We start from the raw sequence: 19,139 nt of genomic DNA, 5'->3' as shown, positions 1-19,139 counted from the left end.
CGCATTAATGCTCAGGTTGAGTTGCTCCATTTCAAAGGGAGCTGTTGAAATTCATATTCCTCTGTGAGGTTGTAACCAAGGCTAATGTTGGCATCTCAGTACAATGTTATGTTTTTGATGTTAATCCCCCAAAAGCAACTGCTTTTGGTTTTTGACTACTTTAGCAGTTACCTGGCTTGTTTCCATATGCAGAGAACCCACACCTAGCTATCTTGTAAGACCCAACTACCCATAATCTTATTAGTGTGGGGCAGTTGTGACACTGTGCTCTCTATCCCCCTTGGGGCACTCACGATGCCACCCCCTCCCTTCCACCTAGGCTTGCCATTATGTCTCTGACAAGCTGTTGTCTGGTTTTAGGGCTCCATTTCAGCAGCTGGGTTTGACTGTCTAGTATTCTTATAGCTATGAGACTTGCCGCAATTAGCATGCGTGTCTGTTGAAGGGGCAGAGAGCTAGAGAAAGAAGTTGGTGATAGCATGAGGGGGTTGTGGAGAGACACAAATGACCTTCTCGCTTGCAAACTCAGCAGCTTGCTGCCTCTCACTTGCACCCTGTTCGAATCTCGGCAGCCCAGAGACCATTGTGCGTTAAGCAAGACCTATCCCTTAATAGAAAGCATATTTTTGCTCATTGAAAATGCCCGTGTGTCACACTGTGGCTGTGTGCTCCTCCTTAACTCTCATACCGCCCTCCTTCCTCTTAGCCAAAAGCCCTGACGCCCTGGGTTGGGCTGCGGAAGATCAACATATCGTACTGGTGCTGGGAAGACATGTCTCCCTTCACGAACACCTCACTCCAGTGGCTGCCTGGGGAGCCGAGCGACATTGGGTTCTGCAGCTACTTGGCGGTGCCAAACAACCAAGGGCTGAAAGCAGCAACATGCATCAACCAAGTCAATGGCAGCGTCTGCGAAAGGCCTGGTAAAATATCTCTTGGTGCTCTTGCCGTAGGAGACTGGTGACGAACATGTGTAGAGACCATTGCTATTGGTGGCATGCAAATACAGAATGATGCATTGGTGTAGACGCTTCCTTCCACAATATTAGAGTTGATTTGTATCGACACACTGGACTATGAGTTCAAGCGAAAGGGACTTACCGTATTTTTCGCTCTATAAGATGCACCCGACCACAAGATGCACCTAGTTTTTAGAGGAGGAAAACAAGAAAAAAAATATTCTGAATCAAATGTTGTTGAAGAGTAAAGAGGAGGGAGGATCAGGCTAAGGAGTCACCGGTCCGTCCGCCCCTTTGGGGAAGCTGGATCTGCTGGCCACCTAACAGTGTTGTCCCTGTTGGGGGGATCGGAGGAAGCAGGCGAGACGAAGCGACACTCTCCAAGGAGCCCCTTCCTTTCCTCCTCCCACTTTGCTGAAGATGCGCTGCGCTGCTCTGCTGAACCCAGCAGAGCAAGAGGGAGAGCTGTGCGGTGCCTCTTGGTCTGCTGGCTTCCCAGCAAAGCAGGATGAGGGATGGAAGAGGCTCTGTAAGGGCTCCCTTCCATCCCTCATCGTGCATCGCTGTGAAGGCATCACAACAAGAGGCGCTGCGCAGCTCTCCCTCTTGCTCTGCTGGCTTCAGCGATAGCTGCGCAGCCTGCATTTGCTCCATAAGACACACAGACATTTTCCCTTGCTTTTTAGGAGGAAAAAAGTGCGTCTTATACAGTGAAAAATACGGTAGGTCAGTGGTAGAGCATCTGCTTCATCTGCAGAAGGTCCCGTCTGCAGGTTCATCTGCAGGTTCAGTCCCCGGCATCTCCAGCTACAGCTGGGAATGTCCCCCGTTTGAAACTCTGGGGAGCTGCTGCCTGTTAGTGTGGAATACACTGAGCTAGATGGATCAGTCGTCTGACTCAGGGACGTAGGAAGCAACGTAAGAATCTCAGCTAAAGCATCCATGACTGGTGGCACCCAAACTACTTAGAAACTTCCATTGAAGGACAGTCCACCACTTCCCAAAGGAAGTTCCACTGTCAGAGTGGTGATAACTTACTTTTGTGGAGTCCTTTGACACCATCCCACTGCTGATCAAAATGTGAGCTCCAGCTTTTAAAGTCTAGGGAGCTGTGGTTTATCCTGAAGAACCTTGGCGTTCCTGCAGAGTGTGACCTCAAGGGCTAAAGCCTCGAGGGGAAATTAAATGGATAATCAGGCACGGAGCTGAACTCGAGAGCCGTTTTGAATTGTCCGGGTTGTGGAAAGAGGTCTGTCAGCAAGAGGGCTACAGTAGCTTCCTTAATGGATAAGAGCTTTATTAGTAAAGAATGGGAAGGACCACAGTGATGCTGACAAGAAGCGGTGTCAGGATTCAGCAGCCTTTCGGGGGCTCGGGAGGAGAAAGTTGGATTCTTTTCACCAGCAATGTAGTGTTACCTTTGGCTTCAAGGTGGAAGAAAAGAAAAAGTCTTGTAAATGTCTCATATGGTAAAAGCTGCTTGCACTAATCCCTTTTTTGTTGTTGTTGTTGAATGCGCAGCCAACCACAGTGCCAAGCAGTGCCGTACCCCCTGTGGCCTGAGAACGGTGTGCAGCGAATGCACCAGCAGCAACTCTGAGTGTATGTGGTGCAGCAACAAGAAACAGTGCGTGGACTCCAGTGCTTATGTGGCCTCATTCCCTTACGGCCAGTGCATGGAGTGGCATACCGTGAGCAGCTGTCCACGTAAGCAGTCCCTTGGCTGGTGGGGATCTCAACAGTTGTTGTGTAGGGGCAGTTCCATAAAGGGGGTGGTATCGTCCAATGGTCCGTGCACCTAGTATATTTATGCACAGGCAGCGATAATTTTGGGGGCATCCAATTGACGCACAGTCGCCGACACAGGGTCCTTTTGGACCTGGAAGATGGCAGAAGGGGGGGTATAACGGGGTGGGGTGCGTTTATATGTGCTCTGCTGCACACGCAGGGCCTGGGAATGGAACCCCCACATGAAATGGTTGCTGCCTGTATTTTACGAACTGCCCTGAGATCTATGGAGGAAGCGGGTATACAGATTTTATTATACCCTTCTGTTGGACTGGAGAAGGAATTTTACTTGTGTGTGTGTGCTCGTTGTAGGGCTGAGGACAAGAGGATCCCAGAGCTGCTCCCCAGATTAACAGGGTGGCTGTGGGCAAATTGCAGAGGTCTAAATCCGGAGGAATATGTTAGGATCTCCATACTGAGTAGGACTTTTGAGGCTCTCATTTGTCTGCGTCCTGCCAGGCTACTGCCTCCAGCCGGTAGAGTTCCAGGTGAAGCCTCCAACACCAGTTTTCCTGCTCAATATTTACCGGGCTACCCAGATGCAACCCAGGCCCTGTTTTAAAATTCCATTCATCTTTATTTATGATTGCATTATTGATATTTAGAATGTCCTAACCTACAAGGAAAAAAAATAATTCAGCCCACTTCACATTACGCTTCCCAGTTGCTGTTTGGAAGTCAGGTTGCAGGCTGTAGTTTGCTCATTCAGCTTTAATGGCAAACTCTGACTTCTTGGAGGCAGCCAGGATCGAAACAGAATGCGAAAAAGGCAGTGTGCAAGCGGGAGGATGTTCAGACCCTGGTGTGCTGTTGTTGCATGTGAACCAGCCCAGGATGTGAAGCCTTAAAGCACTGGTGGCTTCTTTCCTTAACCTGGAAGTTCTCTTTATTTCCGCAGCTGAAAACTGTTCTGGCTACTTCACTTGTGGGCACTGTTTGGAGCAGCCTGGCTGTGGCTGGTGTACGGATCCCAGTAATACAGGCAAGGGGAAGTGCATTGAAGGCTCTTCCAGAGGTCCAGTGAAGATGCCGCCTTCACCTCCACCAGCAACAGGAAAATCCTACCTAGAGCCTGTCCTTGATGTCAGCATGTGCCTGGCTGAGAACAAATACAACTGGTCCTTTATTCACTGTCCAGGTAACTTATTTAGGAGTGCACATTTGATGTGGAGATCAGTTATCTCTTAAAACCCTTAAGTGATCCTCTTGTATGCCCAGTAGGCAGGGGCAAGAGGGTGGATTTGTTTAATTTTTCAGTGACTGTGTGCAGCTTCTTGAAAATGGAACCAGGTAATGGTGCCTATTCCTGAGTAGTGCTGAGTTATTAGCCGTGTTAAGGGAGAACTTCAGAGAATGCAATCTTACGTTTATAGTGTAGGGGAATGTGAGAAGTCTGCCACTCCGTTTGCTTGTTTATAGTGTTTGTAGTCCTCTCTTTAGTTAAAAGACTCCATTATAAATGAGGCAGTCCTTGCCCACAATTTTCCAGCCTGAAAGACATGTTGCAGTAGGAAAGGCAGAAGGGAAAGCAAATTCAGACAACAGTTCCTAAAGGTATGAAGTTCTTAAAAGGACCACGTCGAAGTTCAACTGTTGGTAGGAGAAGAAGAGCCCAATGGATCTAGTTGCTCACCAGAGCTGGCACAGCAGCCCTGCAGTCCCATATCTTCCCCTGCTGCAGCCTTATGGGAAATAGTTAAAATAAAATAGAAATAGATCTAAGGGTTAATGTCACCTGAAATGGGGGCAGGGAAAAGAACAGTTTAGTGGAATGCAAAGCTTTTCTTCCTTGGTTGGTTTTTCTTTTTCTTTTTCCTTTTGGGGGGGGGGAGTAGAGGAGTTGGTGTTGTATCTGAAGAAGTGTGCATGCACACGAAAGCTCATACCAAGAACTAACTTAGTTGGTCTTTAAGGTGCTACTGGAAGGAATTTTTTTATTTCCACTTCTTCCAGTGATTCATGATTGGCTAGGCTTACTGTGACCAGAAAGAAGTTAGTGCCCTTATCGATAGTTTTCATATACTGATGTCAGCACATAGCTAAATCCGATTTGCTAGATTGTGCTGTGATTTCATCACATTCAGAACAGGAGCCCAAACTGGATGGGGAAGAATAGAGGTGGTGGAATGTCTCCCAAAGCAGAGGCCATCAAAGGAAACAGTGGCTGCAGATAGCAAGCAGTTCTGCACCAGCAAGATATGAAAGGGGGCACAACTGTTTCAAACTCAAAATCTGGGGGGCACAACTGTTTCAAACTCAAAATCTGTTTCGCTTCCAGATTATGATGATATGATCCTTTGAATTTCATGCTGTGTAGTTAGACAAAATGACACCTATAAATGCCTTTGTCTATGGGCAGATGAGTCAACATAAAAAGAGCAAATTTCTGCATGTGCTCCCTCCATTAATTCTAACGTCCATTAGAATTATTTGAGTACAGATACAGGCGATGCACAATCACCTGCGACGCCAGAGAGTTTCTCCAGCACAGTTAAGTGCTGAGTGTTGTAGCTGCTGAATGTGTGCACTCCGATCCACCCTGGGAAGGGGAGCCCTGCTGAGATGATCCTGGATCGCTGGAAAGCAAGACCACCTGGTCTGGTGTGAACTTGCTGTTACTTAGCCTAAAACACCAAGCAATCAAAATTGTGGTGACAAATAACAAGATGGATGGGAGAGAGCGAAAGATGTGCTGAGCGTCTCTCTTTGTTTTCCAGCCTGCCAGTGTAACGGGCACAGTAGATGTGTCAACGAGAGCATCTGCGAGAGGTGTGAGAACCTGACGACTGGCAAGCACTGTGAAACCTGCATCTCCGGTTACTATGGAGACCCCACAAATGGAGGCACCTGTCAGCGTAAGTTGGGTCCTCCATCCATCTTCCCCACTGCTGAACAATTGCATTTCCTCCCCTGGTCCCCATTTATTTTTGCCTGACCTTTTTTTTTTTAACAGCTAGTATGCAGGCCATAATGATCGAGGCTGTGTGTGGACTGTGCAAAATTCTGTGCCAAGAAAACCTATTTTCTGCAATTTGTAAATTGCGCAAAATGAGCAAATTTACACGATTTCACTGAACGCTATGGTTTTGCTTCTTTGCATAATTTATTCGTGTTTTGCCAGGGCACTGAAGCCATCCAAACACTGAGAATTTTATTCATCTAGCCTTTTTGGGGAGAATTCGGCAGGTTTCACTTACATACTTTCAAGGCTATCTTCCCTTCCTTGAGGGGTGGGAACCATTTAAAAAGCGAAGTTAAGATTCCCAGAAAGCTGAATTCTACACTTGATACATATTCTGTGTCTGTTCTACTTTTACAGAATAATTGATAATTACCAGTGATAGAACTGTGTAACATCAGTGATATTTTATTACATCTGTCATATAACTGAACTTAAAGAAGCATTTCACAGGGGTATGGATCATAATATTTGTTGTGGCAGGTCTACTTCAAATATGAACCAAAAGTCTGAGCAACACGTTTCCCAATCATTGACTCGTTTAACAAAGACATTGAGTCTGTAGAGATGATCCCTTTGCCATTCATTCATGCCTGAAATTTGATAAGATCTTGCTTTCCTCCTCGCCTTTTGCTAAGGCTGCTGAATTACCTTTGGTTTTAGCTCTCACCCAGGGGTTGTCTGTCTGTCCGTATAGGCAGAGAGATGAAATTCAGGGTACTACTCAATCAAGTGCGGTCTTCCAAATTGTGCAACAAGCAGTGTTTTGTGTCCTGTCATAAATGCGCATTCAAAGCATTTAAGCGAGTGGGAAGCCACTCACAATGTGAACAGCTTAATTGCTTGTTAATTGATCCATCAGTATTTATTCTACAGAAAAAAAATCTGTTTATCTTGCAGCTTGCAAGTGCAATGGCCATGCTTCTATCTGCAACGCAAACACGGGGAAGTGTTTTTGCACCACAAAAGGAATCAAAGGAGAGGAGTGTCAGCTGTGAGTCAGCCTTTACAGATGTCCTTTTTATTGTCCATTCATTGTGCTCTTGATGGCGTTGGGGTGGTTCTACACACTCCTGCATTCAATACTGTTTGCGCCCACAAAGGTTTCAGGGCAGTCAGACTGCTTTGTGAGCAATCAGTGCATGGCCCATAGCTCCCTACAGAAACCTTTTCACGCCACAAATGTTCCAACTTGGGGTGTGGGATCCAGCCTTTGCTGCACCAGAGTGCTGGGGTGCCCTCTCAAGGCACCAAATCAAATCCACTTATTTGTGTTAGAGCTGCTCCCAAGTGCTTCCTGTTAATGCTGGATACAGTCGTTCCTGTGGGGTGGCTTTTGTGTGTGTGAACGAGCAAAGGTTTCGCGGGTAATCACAGCCTGAGCATAAAAAAGAGAAAAGCTTAAAAATCAAAGTCTGGTGGCTTGGCACCAGAGCACAACTGACTTTCATTTGGGGCCAGAAGCGAAGCTCATGTAGCTGTACCCCCCCGACTTCTCCTTGATGCCATGTGGTGACATTCCTGTTTCTTTTTCTGCAAGGATGCACATTTTAGCACAGCCACTGCAGCCAGATTGCAACAACACAAAAAATGTACAAATGAAATCATGGTGGCTCCATAGGGCAGTGTTTCCCAACCTTTTTTGGGCAAAGGCACACTTGTTTCATGAAAAAAATCTCGAGGCACACCACCATTACAGCCCCGTGACGTCAGCGCGCAGCGTCACGCCGGGAGGGACATGAATTGCTAGCAAATTACATAATCACCTCCTTGAGGGCTGGCTCATCTTCTCCGAAGGCAGAACCCCATTAATTAACAGCACAGACTCACACCATAGCCAAGACGAGGGGGAAAAACCTCAGTCATGCACAGTCATGCACATGTGGGGGCTAAATGAGGACGAAGACCGGGCAGAGAGCAGGGTTCAAATCACCCCACCTGGCCAGGACAATCCCTGGGTGCTCCCTTGGGCCACTCGCCTGACCCACCTCGCAGGGCTGTTGTTGCGAGGATAACACGGGGAGAACCACGCGCGCCCCCGGGAGCTCCTTGGAGGAGAAAGCGGGCGATGAATGCAATGCACGAAATATATGAGAGGCAACCAGGTTTTGCAGGTGAGGGGCCCCCCGCCAGCCTCCGCTTCCAACACCCGGCGCAACGACGCCGAAGTTTCCCCCCGGGCTTGGCTCGGGGAGCAGCGCTGCTCCCCCCCGGCTCCCCTTCGCCCGCCCAAGGGCGAGGGGACTACGGATCCCGGCTGCCCCTGCACCGGGGACAGAGGGGGAGAGGCCGGGTGCAGGGATGGAGGGACGGGTGGGTGAGCGAGTGAGTGAGTGGCAGCCGCCAAGCCTTGGCCGAGAGCCAGGAAGGGCCTCCCCGGAGGAGGAGGAGGAGGGAGGCGCAGAGAGGGAGGGAGGGAGGGAACCCCAGGGGTCATCTAGTGACGGCGCCCCAATCGAAAATTTGACTTTTTTAAAAAAAAAAAAATCTTTCGAATTTTTTAATTTTTCCCGCGGCACACCAGGCAATATCTCGCGGCACACTAGTGTGCCGCGGAACAGTGGTTGGGAAACACTGCCATAGGGCCCTCGTATCTACGGGACTGTGTCTCCTGGTCTGCCCCGCAGAGGACCTTAAGGTCCATGAATAACCATAGTTTAGAGGTCCCGGGCCCTAAGGAAGTCACACTATTCTCCACCAGGGCCAGGGCCTTTTCAGTGATTGCTCTGACCTGGTGGAATGCTCTGTCCCAGGAGACTAGGGCCCTTCAAGATTTAACCTCCTTCCACCGGGCCTCTAAGACAGAGCTATTCCGCCTGGCCTTTAATTTGAATTCAGCCTGATCGTTTATTTCACTTCCCTCCCCCCTTCCCTTTTATGAAGATTACCCACTCTGAGACCCCACAGCTAATTCTCCCCTGGCCTCCTCACTGCCCAAGTAGGACCAATTCAGCCAACTAGCCCTGGGGATTATCTAATGCTTACTTCCCCTAAACTGATTTTTGAATTTTATTGTTATTCATGTTTTTATACTGTATTTTATGCTTCTTTTATAATTGTCTTTTAAATTTGTTGTTAGCTGCCCTGAGCCCGGTTTCTGAACTGGGAAGGGCGGGGTCTAAATATTATTATTATTTATTATTATCGGAAAGGGCGGGGTCTAAATATCATCATCATCATCATCAGGCGACCAACCTGCCCCCAGGGAAAAAAGGGCAGGTGGAATTGGGGGTGGCATGAACACCCACCAATGGGACTGCTGGAGTTAAATTGTGCGTTCAGTAATGAGGGAGCATTATATATAGATAACCACTTCAAATGCACTATTCATGCATCAGTGGCACCTTACTGCATACGGCTGCAATAAAACAGAGGACTGGATGGGGTGCGGTGACAGGTTTGGGTAACATGGTTGATGCAGAATGTGTCATGGTGCTGTTTTTTGTGTGTGTTATGCACTGATGCAGGCAGCAAAGCTTCTCAATGCCAGGTTCTGGAAGCCTCAAGAGGGGAGAGCGTTTCTGCTGTGCCCATATCCTGCTTGAGGGTTTTCCACGGACATCTGGTTGGCCACTGTGAGAACAGGGTGCTGGACTAGGGGGCCAATTGGCCTGATGCAGCAGTCAGTTCTCATGTAATAATAATAATAATAATAATAATAATAATAATAATAATAATAATAATAATAATTTCTTATTTATACCCCGCCCATCTGGCTGGGCTTCCCCAGCCACTCTGTGCGGCTTTCAACAAAAGATTAAAATACAGTAATGCGCCAAACATTAAAAGCTTCCCTAAACCTGGCTGCCTTCAGATGTCTTCTAAAAGTCTGGTAGTTGTTTTTCTCTTTGACATCTGGTGGGAGGGTGTTCCACAGGGCGGGTGCCACTACTGAGAAGGCCCTCTGCCTGCTTCCCTGTAACTTGGCTTCTCGCAGGGAGGGAACCGCCAGAAGGTCCTCGGAGCTGGACCTCAGTGTCCAGGCAGAATGGTGGAGGTGGAGACGCTCCTTCAGGTACATTGGACCGAGGCCATTTAGGGCTTTCAAGGTCAGCACCAACACTTTGAATTGCGCTCGGAAATGTACTGGGAGCCAGTGTAGGTCTTTCAGGACCAGTGTTATGTGGTCTCGGTGGCCGCTCCCAGTCACCAGTCTAGCTGCTGCATTCTGGATCAGTTGCAGTTTCCGGGTCACCTTCAAAGGTAGCCCCACATAGAGCGCTTTGCAGTAGTCCAAGCGGGAGATAACCAGAGCATGCACCACTCTGGCGAGACAGTCTGTGGGCAGGTAGGGTCTCAGCCTGCGTACCAGATGGAGCTGATTCTTACATTGAACGTTTAGCCCACTATTGAGATTAAACCTGCCCAGGCTTCTGCAGCTCAGAAGAAGAAAGCAATCCTACTTTATAAACCCTGAATCCTGTTTTTAAAAAGTTGATCCGTGGAGATGCAGAACTAAGATCTTGCTCTTCAGGAGTCCTATGAAGTTACTTGCACAACACAATATACATTTGAAGAATCTATTCCCACCACTGCTTTCAAGATTTAGTGAGCTACAGGGTTATGTGATGGAAAATTATTAGATTTGAGGAGTGGGTGTGTTTGGTTGAACACTGTTTTGTCAGTACTGAAAGTCCACCCACCAGTTGAGAGACTCTGGGAAGGAGTAAAATTTTCCCCCTACTCAAGAAGCAGGGTCACGAATAGCCCATCTGTCCTCAAAGACATCACGTTCAATACATAATGTATTATTGGCTGTGATAACCAGGGTGACCAGTCTACGAAGCATTGCTCACACTCTTTAATTGGCTTTGTTTGCTCTGAGAGATATCGGCATATAACCAAATCTGATTGATTATGTAGCATTATGACATTAGCGCATTTGCGTTTTGCTGCCCAATTGCCCGGAGGTCACTCTAGAAAGAAGCTATAAGCAGGAAATGAAAACTGGTGCCGTCTCAGCAGCAGTGCATGGGAAATAATAGCAGGAAATAGGTGCTAGAAAAAAATAAAATAAATTCCTACATTAAGATGGTGTCATAGAATAGCAAACCTGTAGAGCTGGAAGGGACCACAAGGGTCATTTAGTACAATGCTGTGTGAACAGGGATTTGGGTTTCTTTTATTATCAAAAGTAGAAAACTATATGGGGTAGGTAGGAGTTTCTGTTCTGCTTGGAAAGAAGTAGTTTTGACTGCAATATTATTAAAAACAGGAAACAGTTAGCACAGCCATAAATGCTACCTCCTTTTTCAGAGTGGATGGGCGGAGTACAGTGGTACCTCGGGATGCGAACGGGATCCGTTCCGGAGCCCCGTTCACATCCCGAACAGAACCCAAGATGTGACAGCATGTCTGCTCGTGCGCGGGTCACGTTTCGCCGCTTCCACGCATACACGTGACGTCATTTTGAGCGTCTGCGCGTGCGTGAGCGGAGAAACCCGGAAGTAACACTCTCCGTTACTTCCGGGTCACTGCGGAGCACAACCCGAAAGCTCTCAACCTGAAGCGTACAGTGGTGCCTCGCAAGACGAAAAGAATCCGTTCTGTGATTCTCTTTGTCTAGCGTTTTTTTCATCTTGCGAAGCAAGCCCATTGACGGATTAGCGGATTAGCACTATTAGCGCTATTAGCGGCTTTTAGTGGCTTATCTGCTGATCGGATCAGCTGATAAGCGGCTTAGCGGCTTAGAAAAAGGGGGGGGGAGGAAAAAACCCAGCAGGAACTCGCAAGACATTGTCGTCTTGCGAAGCAAGCCCATAGGAGATTCGTTTTGCGAAGCACCTCCAAAATGGAAAACTCTTTCGTCTAGCGAGTTTTCCATCTTGCGAGGCATTCATCTTGCGGGGCACCACTGTATTTATCCCGAGGTATGACTGTATTGATGATGATGATAATGATAATAATAATAATAAGAAGCTAGATGTGGATAACCCCCAGTTTATTAGTACCTTTTAAATTTATGGTCCAATAGGGACTCCAGACAGGCAAAAGCCTTTAGTCCAGCTACCAGTATAAAACTGGCGGAAGGAGGGAAGAGATGACCCCTCTCCAGATGCAAGTTTAAGGATAGATGTGTCTTTCAGGAGCCTGGTCCCTTCCGTCGCACAACTGCTGGTCCTGAAGGGTCCAGGAACAATATATCCCCCCCTCCTGGTTTCTCTTTTTGATGCTCAGGAAAAATAAACTGTTTCTGCTTCAAACACTTTCCATGCTCTACAAAACATGTAGTGAAACAAACCATCATTTCCCTAGCTCTCCACCGCCTGTGGTTTCTTGTATTGCTTATTCCCAGCTAGCTTCTTAGATTATTTTAGGCAACTTTTAAAGTTAGTGGCAAGGTTCTCAAATGTGTTCCAAATTTCAGTTTCATTACTCTTCCACCGGGTTTGCGTCGCCTCTGTTGGTCCTGTGTTGTTTGTTCTTTCGTCTCTTTGCATGCTGCTGTTTTATTTTTAATAAGAAGTGGTTTTCTTCCTGGTTCATGCTGGATGTGACTTAAAAGAAAAGCAAACAAACAAACATTACAATTTCAAGCTCAAGGGAAAATTAAGGCAGAAGGTCAACATTGCTCATGCTCTTTCTTCTAGGTGTGAGGTCGAAAACCGATACCAAGGCAATCCTCTCAAAGGAACGTGCTACTGTGAGTGAAAATGGTTTTTCTTTTGCCTGTACGTAAACTTGGTACTTGTACATCATCAGCTTGCTGCAAATGAGCTCAAAGGCATATGAAAAGGAGAGAACAATATGCTGCTTTCTCTGTTGGCTGCTGCTTATTCTGGAGCTGCTCTCTCTCTCTCTCTCTCTCTCTCTCTCTCTCTCCCCCTCTCCCCCTCTCTCCCCCCCCTCTCTCACACACACACAGAGCCATACCTTGGTTTTTGAACAGCTTAGTTCTCGAACGTTTTGGCTCCCGAACGCCGCGAACCCAGAAGTGACTGTTCTGGTTTGTGAACTATTTTTGGAAGCCGACTGTTCGATGGGGCACCCATGGCTTCCGATTGTCTGCAGGAGCTTCCTGCAGCCAATCAGAAGTTGCGCTTTGGTTTCTGAACATTTTGGAAGTCGAACGGACTTCCGGAACGGATTCCATTCAACTTCCAAGGTACAACTGTATGTATATTTGTGGGGGCAACCCCATTCTCTCTGAGTCTGTTCATTCCCTTCCCTTCATGACTTCCTTTTCTGCCTCCAGTTCTTCCTGCACCCCTCAGTCTGTGTCCCCGCTGCCCTCCACTGATTTCTATTTCCATTTCCTCATGCCAAACACACAAACTGTGCTATATAAATAATGTGTGTTGGATCTCTAATCCAGGGGGTACCATGGGGTACCTGTGCACCTGTCCCGGGCACCCACAAGTCCTCTCCATGCAGAAATTAGATCTGAAAGCAGCATTCTCTTGTAGCCAACAGAATAGGTTGTGGTGTGTGCTTAGTCGTAGCGTGCGAGTGTGGCTCCTGCGACACTTCCTTGGGTTAGCAGATGTGCCCACGGGTCTGAAACGGTTGGCAACTTCTGGCCTGATCGTTTCTGACAGACACCCTTGGAACGAGGGTCTATCTCTCTTTCTACTTCCCTAAATGTATGCACCCAGTGTTGCCGTTCCTAGGCGAGCTGTAGTTCAGTGTTTTAGACTGCAGTTGACAAAACGGGCTTCAGTCTTGGCTTCAGGGGCTGCTGTTTCAGCTGCAGGTGCAATTGCTCTTATATCCAGTTTGCTCTTGCCTTCTCAAGAGGTGGTTAGGTACCTGTAGAGGCAAAGTGCAGAAGGGTCCTAGGAAGGAGAAGGGTGAAGGGAAGGAGAAGGAGAAGGAAGGTGCATGTCTGGGGGAGCTGCAGAGGTGATGGATACTAAGATTGAAACAGCAAGCTTTAATAGTTGATGGCAGGCTTCTTGCAATGGATATCTGTAAGAAGCTGGTCTAGACAGTTTGGTGATGCAGAGGCTTGTTCTGCAGCCCATGACATTCACAAAAGTTGTGCCATATTCTGTCCATAAAAATACATTTAAATAAAGCTACTTAGAGATATGTGTAAGGGGTTGCTGATTTCTTCTGAAGCACCCTGGCCATTATTTTTGCCATTGGATAAAGGATAAGGATCAAAACCCTCCAGTGGAATTAATGATGTGTTTTTTATTCAGTGCGCGCGCACGCAGGAACACACATCTCCACCCACCTCGCATTTGTAGGTGCTTGAAAAGAAGTTAAAAGTTCCGATCCTGCCTGTGGGCTTGCAATCTAATAATAAAGTCAAGTCACATTAATGGAAAGGCTGTAAAAACAGAAGAGGGCCGGTTGGAGCCAGCAGATACGTGTTAAGGAGGCACTTGAAAGCAAAAGAGCGAAAAGAAAAGAAAGATAGCTGTGCAAATGCAAACAGTTTGTTTGCCTGAGCCTATTTTCATCCCACCTTTTCCTCTAATAGATGCTAACAATGCAATCATAAACAATTTAAAACGATCAAACAAGGCATTAAAAACCAATTAAAAACTAAAATGCAAACAGAGCGGCAGATAAAAACTAAATGAAGGATTAACCAGATAAATTAAATGCCTACAAGAACAAACAAGACTTAAGGAAGTGGTGAAAAGCCAGCAGAGAAGACGCCAGGTGTTATGCCGTGACCTGAGCCCAGCCTCCTTGCGCATTCCCACCAGACAGAGTGCAATGGCGGCGCATGCAACATACTGCAAAAACAACATTCCACATGTGTGTAGCGCGAGGTTTTTCAGAGGCTCCCCTTGTATTGTTTGAGTCATGCTTCAGGAGCCCATTACTATTGTCATCCTTGCTTCATTTGCTGAGCTGAGACATAGAGAGCAGGTGGCTAGATGGCCTGCACTGGGTTGGGCAAGGCTATCCTGGGGGCTCTCTGGTCTATACTCTTGGCTGCTGCCCTGCATCTGCTTGCACTCCCCCCTCTCTGCCTTCCTGCTCACATGCAAGGGCCAGCTGTGCAACAGGCTCGTATTTATATCGTAACGGTAAGGGACCCCTGACCATTAGGTCCAGTCGTGACCGACTCTGGGGTTGCGGCGCTCATCTCGCTTTATTGGACGAGGGAGCCGGCATACAGCTTCTGGGTCATGTGGCCAGCATGGCTAAGCCGCTTCTGGCGAACCAGAGCAGCGCACGGAAATGCCGTTTACCTTCCCGCCGGAGTGGTACCTATTTATCTACTTGCACTTTTTGTGCTTTCGAACTGCTAGGTTGGCAGGAACAGGGACTGAGCAACAGGAGCTCACCCCGCCGTGGGGATTAAAACTGCGAACTTCTGATTGGCAAGTCCTAGGCTCAGTGGTTTAACCCACAGCGCCACCCGCATCCCTTATATCCCATGTCCCTTATTTATATCCTAGCAAGTAGCAAACTTCCTGCCTCGGGCTGACTCTGGCTTTATGCCACGGCGGCACCTAACTCCAATTTGTGTACTTTTATACAGACACTCTCCTTATCGACTATCAGTTCACCTTCAGCCTTTCGCAAGAAGATGATCGTTATTACACGGCAATCAATTTCGTAGCGACGCCCGAAGAGGTTAGTAAATTATCCCAATTGCATTTCACGTTGTTTATTAAAATGCCCTGGTTCTCTCTGGTCGACGGTCAGTAGGCTGCATGCAGAGATCGACTCTTCTCTCCCTCCCGCCCACAACAAGACTGCATGCACGCTCCTTTCAGTGCCAGTTCTGTGCTCATTTTGCACTGTGTGAGAGGCTCCTGCAGTTCTGTTCCTAGCGATGGGGAACTCAAGTTGAGATATATTGATGACCTCAAGGCGTATGTGTAATTAGCCGTGGAGTTCGTTGCTGTAATAAATGGCTGGTTTTGAATTTATTAAAATTTAAATTATTTTTAAAACTTGCAGTTACGCTGAGGGTCAACTTACAGCGACCGTTGTAACTGATAATTTATACTCCTGCGTGTGAAGTCCTGTGGCCTTGGGGCTGACATTTCTAGGCCAAGGGTTACATGGCCAGTCCTTGAGGGGACAGCAATATAAGAGTATGTGTCACAGATGTGTAAATGTGGGCATGGTTCTTATTTAAATACAAAAAACACACACTACTTTAGGAATAGGGGGGATCACAAAAAAACATTTTGGCATAAGCAAGTCAGTTGTTGTTTTTTAACCCCTCCCCCCAAAACCAATATTTTTTTTCAATGGACAAATTTGGGATGGGTCCTCCAATTTTTACAGAAACGTTTTGACACCTCAGTATCACAGGGTGGGGGGGGGCACGGGAGAATAGTTGGTAATTTTAAAAACAAAATACGTTCTTAAATTTAATTTTGTTTTATTCATGGCAGAATCCAACAATTATTAGGGAGCCACACAACCATATTGACATCACCGCATCACTGCAGAGGATCCATAGGAGCAATCCATTGTTATTATTATTATTAAAGAAATACACTTTTAGTTACCAATGGGTATTTGTCTCTATGCAGTGATCCAAATATATCTGTGGTTCCTGCTCTAACCAATTCACCTTTTTAAAGGGCTAATTGAGAGCTGGTCTAGGAAATGCCTCTTACTTTTTCCTGAAAATAGATATTCTCTTAAAAAAAGTTGACACAGCCCTGGTTTCAGGAATCACACGGAAATAATGCATTTTGAGGGCAAAGCCCTGGTACATTTGTGTTATGGCTGTACCCTGGAGTCTTTGTAGTTCCAACCCTCTGTGCCTGCTGTTCTTTGCCACTCTGTGTTGACCACTCAGAATGGCCAAGATCAGTTTATTATAGGGAGGGCTAGTCTGACCGTAGTGTGAAAGAAATCTCTTAATTTTACCTTGCCTTTCTTGGAAGTCACAGGTTTAATCTCTGGCCTGCTGCTGCTTGACTTCATATTGGACATTTTTCTTTGCAGACCATGCTGAAGAAAAGTTAATTTACTTAGTAGTGCCTGCTGTGGTTCCTTGGGACATTATTATGGAAATGACTTTGGGAATTCCAGAGAACAAGTATACGCATAACCCAATGTGGGGTTTTCTGCTTGGTGTTTTTTTAAGCCTCTTTTTGACTTATTGTTCTTAATCTTGAATAAAGTGGTATTCTGTGCAACTCAGAATCTTCCTGTCTCGTGAACACAGGGTAAAATTGTAGGATTTTGGATTCCATGTTCCCACTTCCTGAAATACAAAAAAATGCAAAAATATTTGGCAAACAGAAACTAACCAGTACTGTGTTTTAATGTGGCACAGGTAAGCTTGAATCCTATTGGGCTGTTTTAGGGGGATTTTGGCATGCCTTTGTTCTTGCCCAAGCAGTTCTGACAAAACTTGATGGAAGCTGCTCTCTCTATGTGTAAGCCATTAATCTGTGCTGCTTTCTTTGTTCCCTGAAATCAGCAAAACAGAGACCTGGACATGTTTATCAATGCTTCTAAAAACTTCAACCTCAACATCACTTGGTCAACAAGTTTTGCAGGTGAGGACAATTCTTCTCGTTTCCAAATGCCCAGTGTCTGAACTAGAAATGTCTGGAAAGCAGTGGTGGCATATTTAAACCAGAGACCAGTGGCCAGATATTTGGCCAGTTCTGCTGAACCAGAGGCCAGTCCCCCTCTGACCTGGCTCTTTCATTGGCCTTGAACAGCCCAAACTCCTTCCATTGCCTCTTGACACCCTCCATCCCTCAACTTCCTGCTCCTCATTGTTCTGCTTCCAGTCTTCCTATTTCCTCCTTAGCTAGACAGATCGTCTTTCTCACACAGTTGGTGCACAGCAACTCAGCCGGTGGCAAGAGGCAGCTCTCGGATCAGGCAGCCAGTTCTGGCTTATAGCCTCTTTATATGCAGATACCCTATGGGTGACTTAGGGATTTAGAAGGCTGCTGTGCCGTGTAATAGTCTGTATATTGAGGCATAACTTCACTCCAAAGATAATCTGAGAAACGAAGTAGAACAGTTTATCCGATTTCCAGATCTTGAATGCTTGCGTTGGCAGCCAAAATGTTAATTTTGTATGCAACAGTCGTTTGTGTGTTTCTTAATCGCAGTAATGAAACTGAGCTCAGTACTGTCTTGTTGAAACAGAATAATTTTTATTGTTTTATCAACTAGCGCTGCTGTATAATTTAAGAGCACCCCTTGTAATGTTACCAAGGATTTGCACAAAAACGTATCTCTTTATTTCATTTCAGTTATATTTTGGCTTTGTCCCAAGGGCTCCTCTCACCCCAACCCATTTTGCCCTTCCAACAGCCCTTTGAGGTAGATTAGTTTGAGGGGACTCAAGGCCACCAAGTAAGCCTTGTGGCCAAGTGAGGATTTGAACCTGAGCCTGAAAATCTTCACTCCCGACAGATGAGAATGTTTCTTTTAAAATCCTCCCAACAGCTGGCACCCAGGCAGGGGAGGAGATTCCGGTGGTTTCAAAGAGCCAAATCAAGGAGTACAAGGACAGCTTCTCCAATGAGAAATTTGACTTCCGCAACAATCCCAACATCACTTTCTTTGTCTACGTGAGCAACTTCACCTGGCCAATAAAGATACAGGTAAGAGAGCCTTCCATTCACAGAAGCACTAGAGAACGACTGGAATATATGGGAGCTGTTCTGTATACTCTGTTCTGTTTGTTTGTGCTGATGTCCGATACTCCAACAAATGCTCAGGTCCTGTACTGTATATATTTGTATGCTAGAAGCCTTCTCCTATTGCCATTAATAATAATAATAAAGTTTATTTATATCCCGCCCTCCCCAGCCGAAGCCGGGCTCAGGGCGGCTAACAACAGTAAAACAGTACAAAAGTACAACACAACAACACTCTAAAATCATTCATTATAAAATTAGTTCAAATCAAGCCACTGGCAATCATTGGGCCAGAGCTCTGCAAAGATTTCCGAGGGAGGGAAACACCTCTGTCTTGCAGGCCCTGCGGAAAGACGTCAAGTCCCGCAGGGCCCTGGTCTCTTGTGACAGAGTGTTCCACCAGATTATCACTATTTTGCTGTGATCTAACTTACTCTGCAGCCTCAGTGCAATTCAGATTGTGTCAGTTTTTGCTTATGAGATCTCCTGGGCAGCTAAATGCAGTAGGTTTTATGGGACCACAGCATTTTTATTGTCTTTCAACTTGAGACCATTCAGGTGGTGCTAGTGGAGGGTCTCCATCTTGAGAAGCAGTCTGTTAGTGCAAACCCCATTTTCAAAAACTTGGATCAGAGTACTTGTATAATGGAATGAACCCTCCCTCCTGCTCTGTGTGTGCTTTCATCTCCCTTCCCCACCTGGGTTTCCTCCCCTGTGGGGGACTTCTGCAGAACTCCATGCCCGCTGGTGGGCTTCTCTATCTTCTTCTTCTTTGGTGATCACTCGTAGCTGAGTAAGATTGTCTTCCATGAACATGGTCTTAATAGTGGGTCCGTAAGTGACTGTGGAGACCAATTCTGGATCCACACGCCCTTCCACAGTGGGGACATAGGT

General features: G+C 46.6%; 1 protein-coding gene across 1 annotated transcript in view; it reads left to right on the top strand.

Moving 5' to 3' along the window:
- The window catches only part of ATRN (attractin), a 167,603-nt gene that overhangs the window by 87,238 nt on the left and 61,226 nt on the right, over nt 1-19,139 (top strand). Inside the window, 9 exon segments of the mRNA XM_082236278.1 lie at nt 707-923; nt 2,481-2,666; nt 3,646-3,885; nt 5,465-5,602; nt 6,607-6,700; nt 12,297-12,349; nt 15,152-15,246; nt 17,063-17,141; nt 18,052-18,209. Coding sequence (XP_082092404.1) covers nt 707-923; nt 2,481-2,666; nt 3,646-3,885; nt 5,465-5,602; nt 6,607-6,700; nt 12,297-12,349; nt 15,152-15,246; nt 17,063-17,141; nt 18,052-18,209 — 1,260 coding nt within the window.

Source organism: Podarcis vaucheri, assembly GCF_965113315.1.
Source record: "Podarcis vaucheri genome assembly, chromosome: 9".
Taxonomy (NCBI): domain Eukaryota; kingdom Metazoa; phylum Chordata; class Lepidosauria; order Squamata; family Lacertidae; genus Podarcis; species Podarcis vaucheri.
This window is presented reverse-complemented; position numbering and strand designations above follow the sequence as displayed.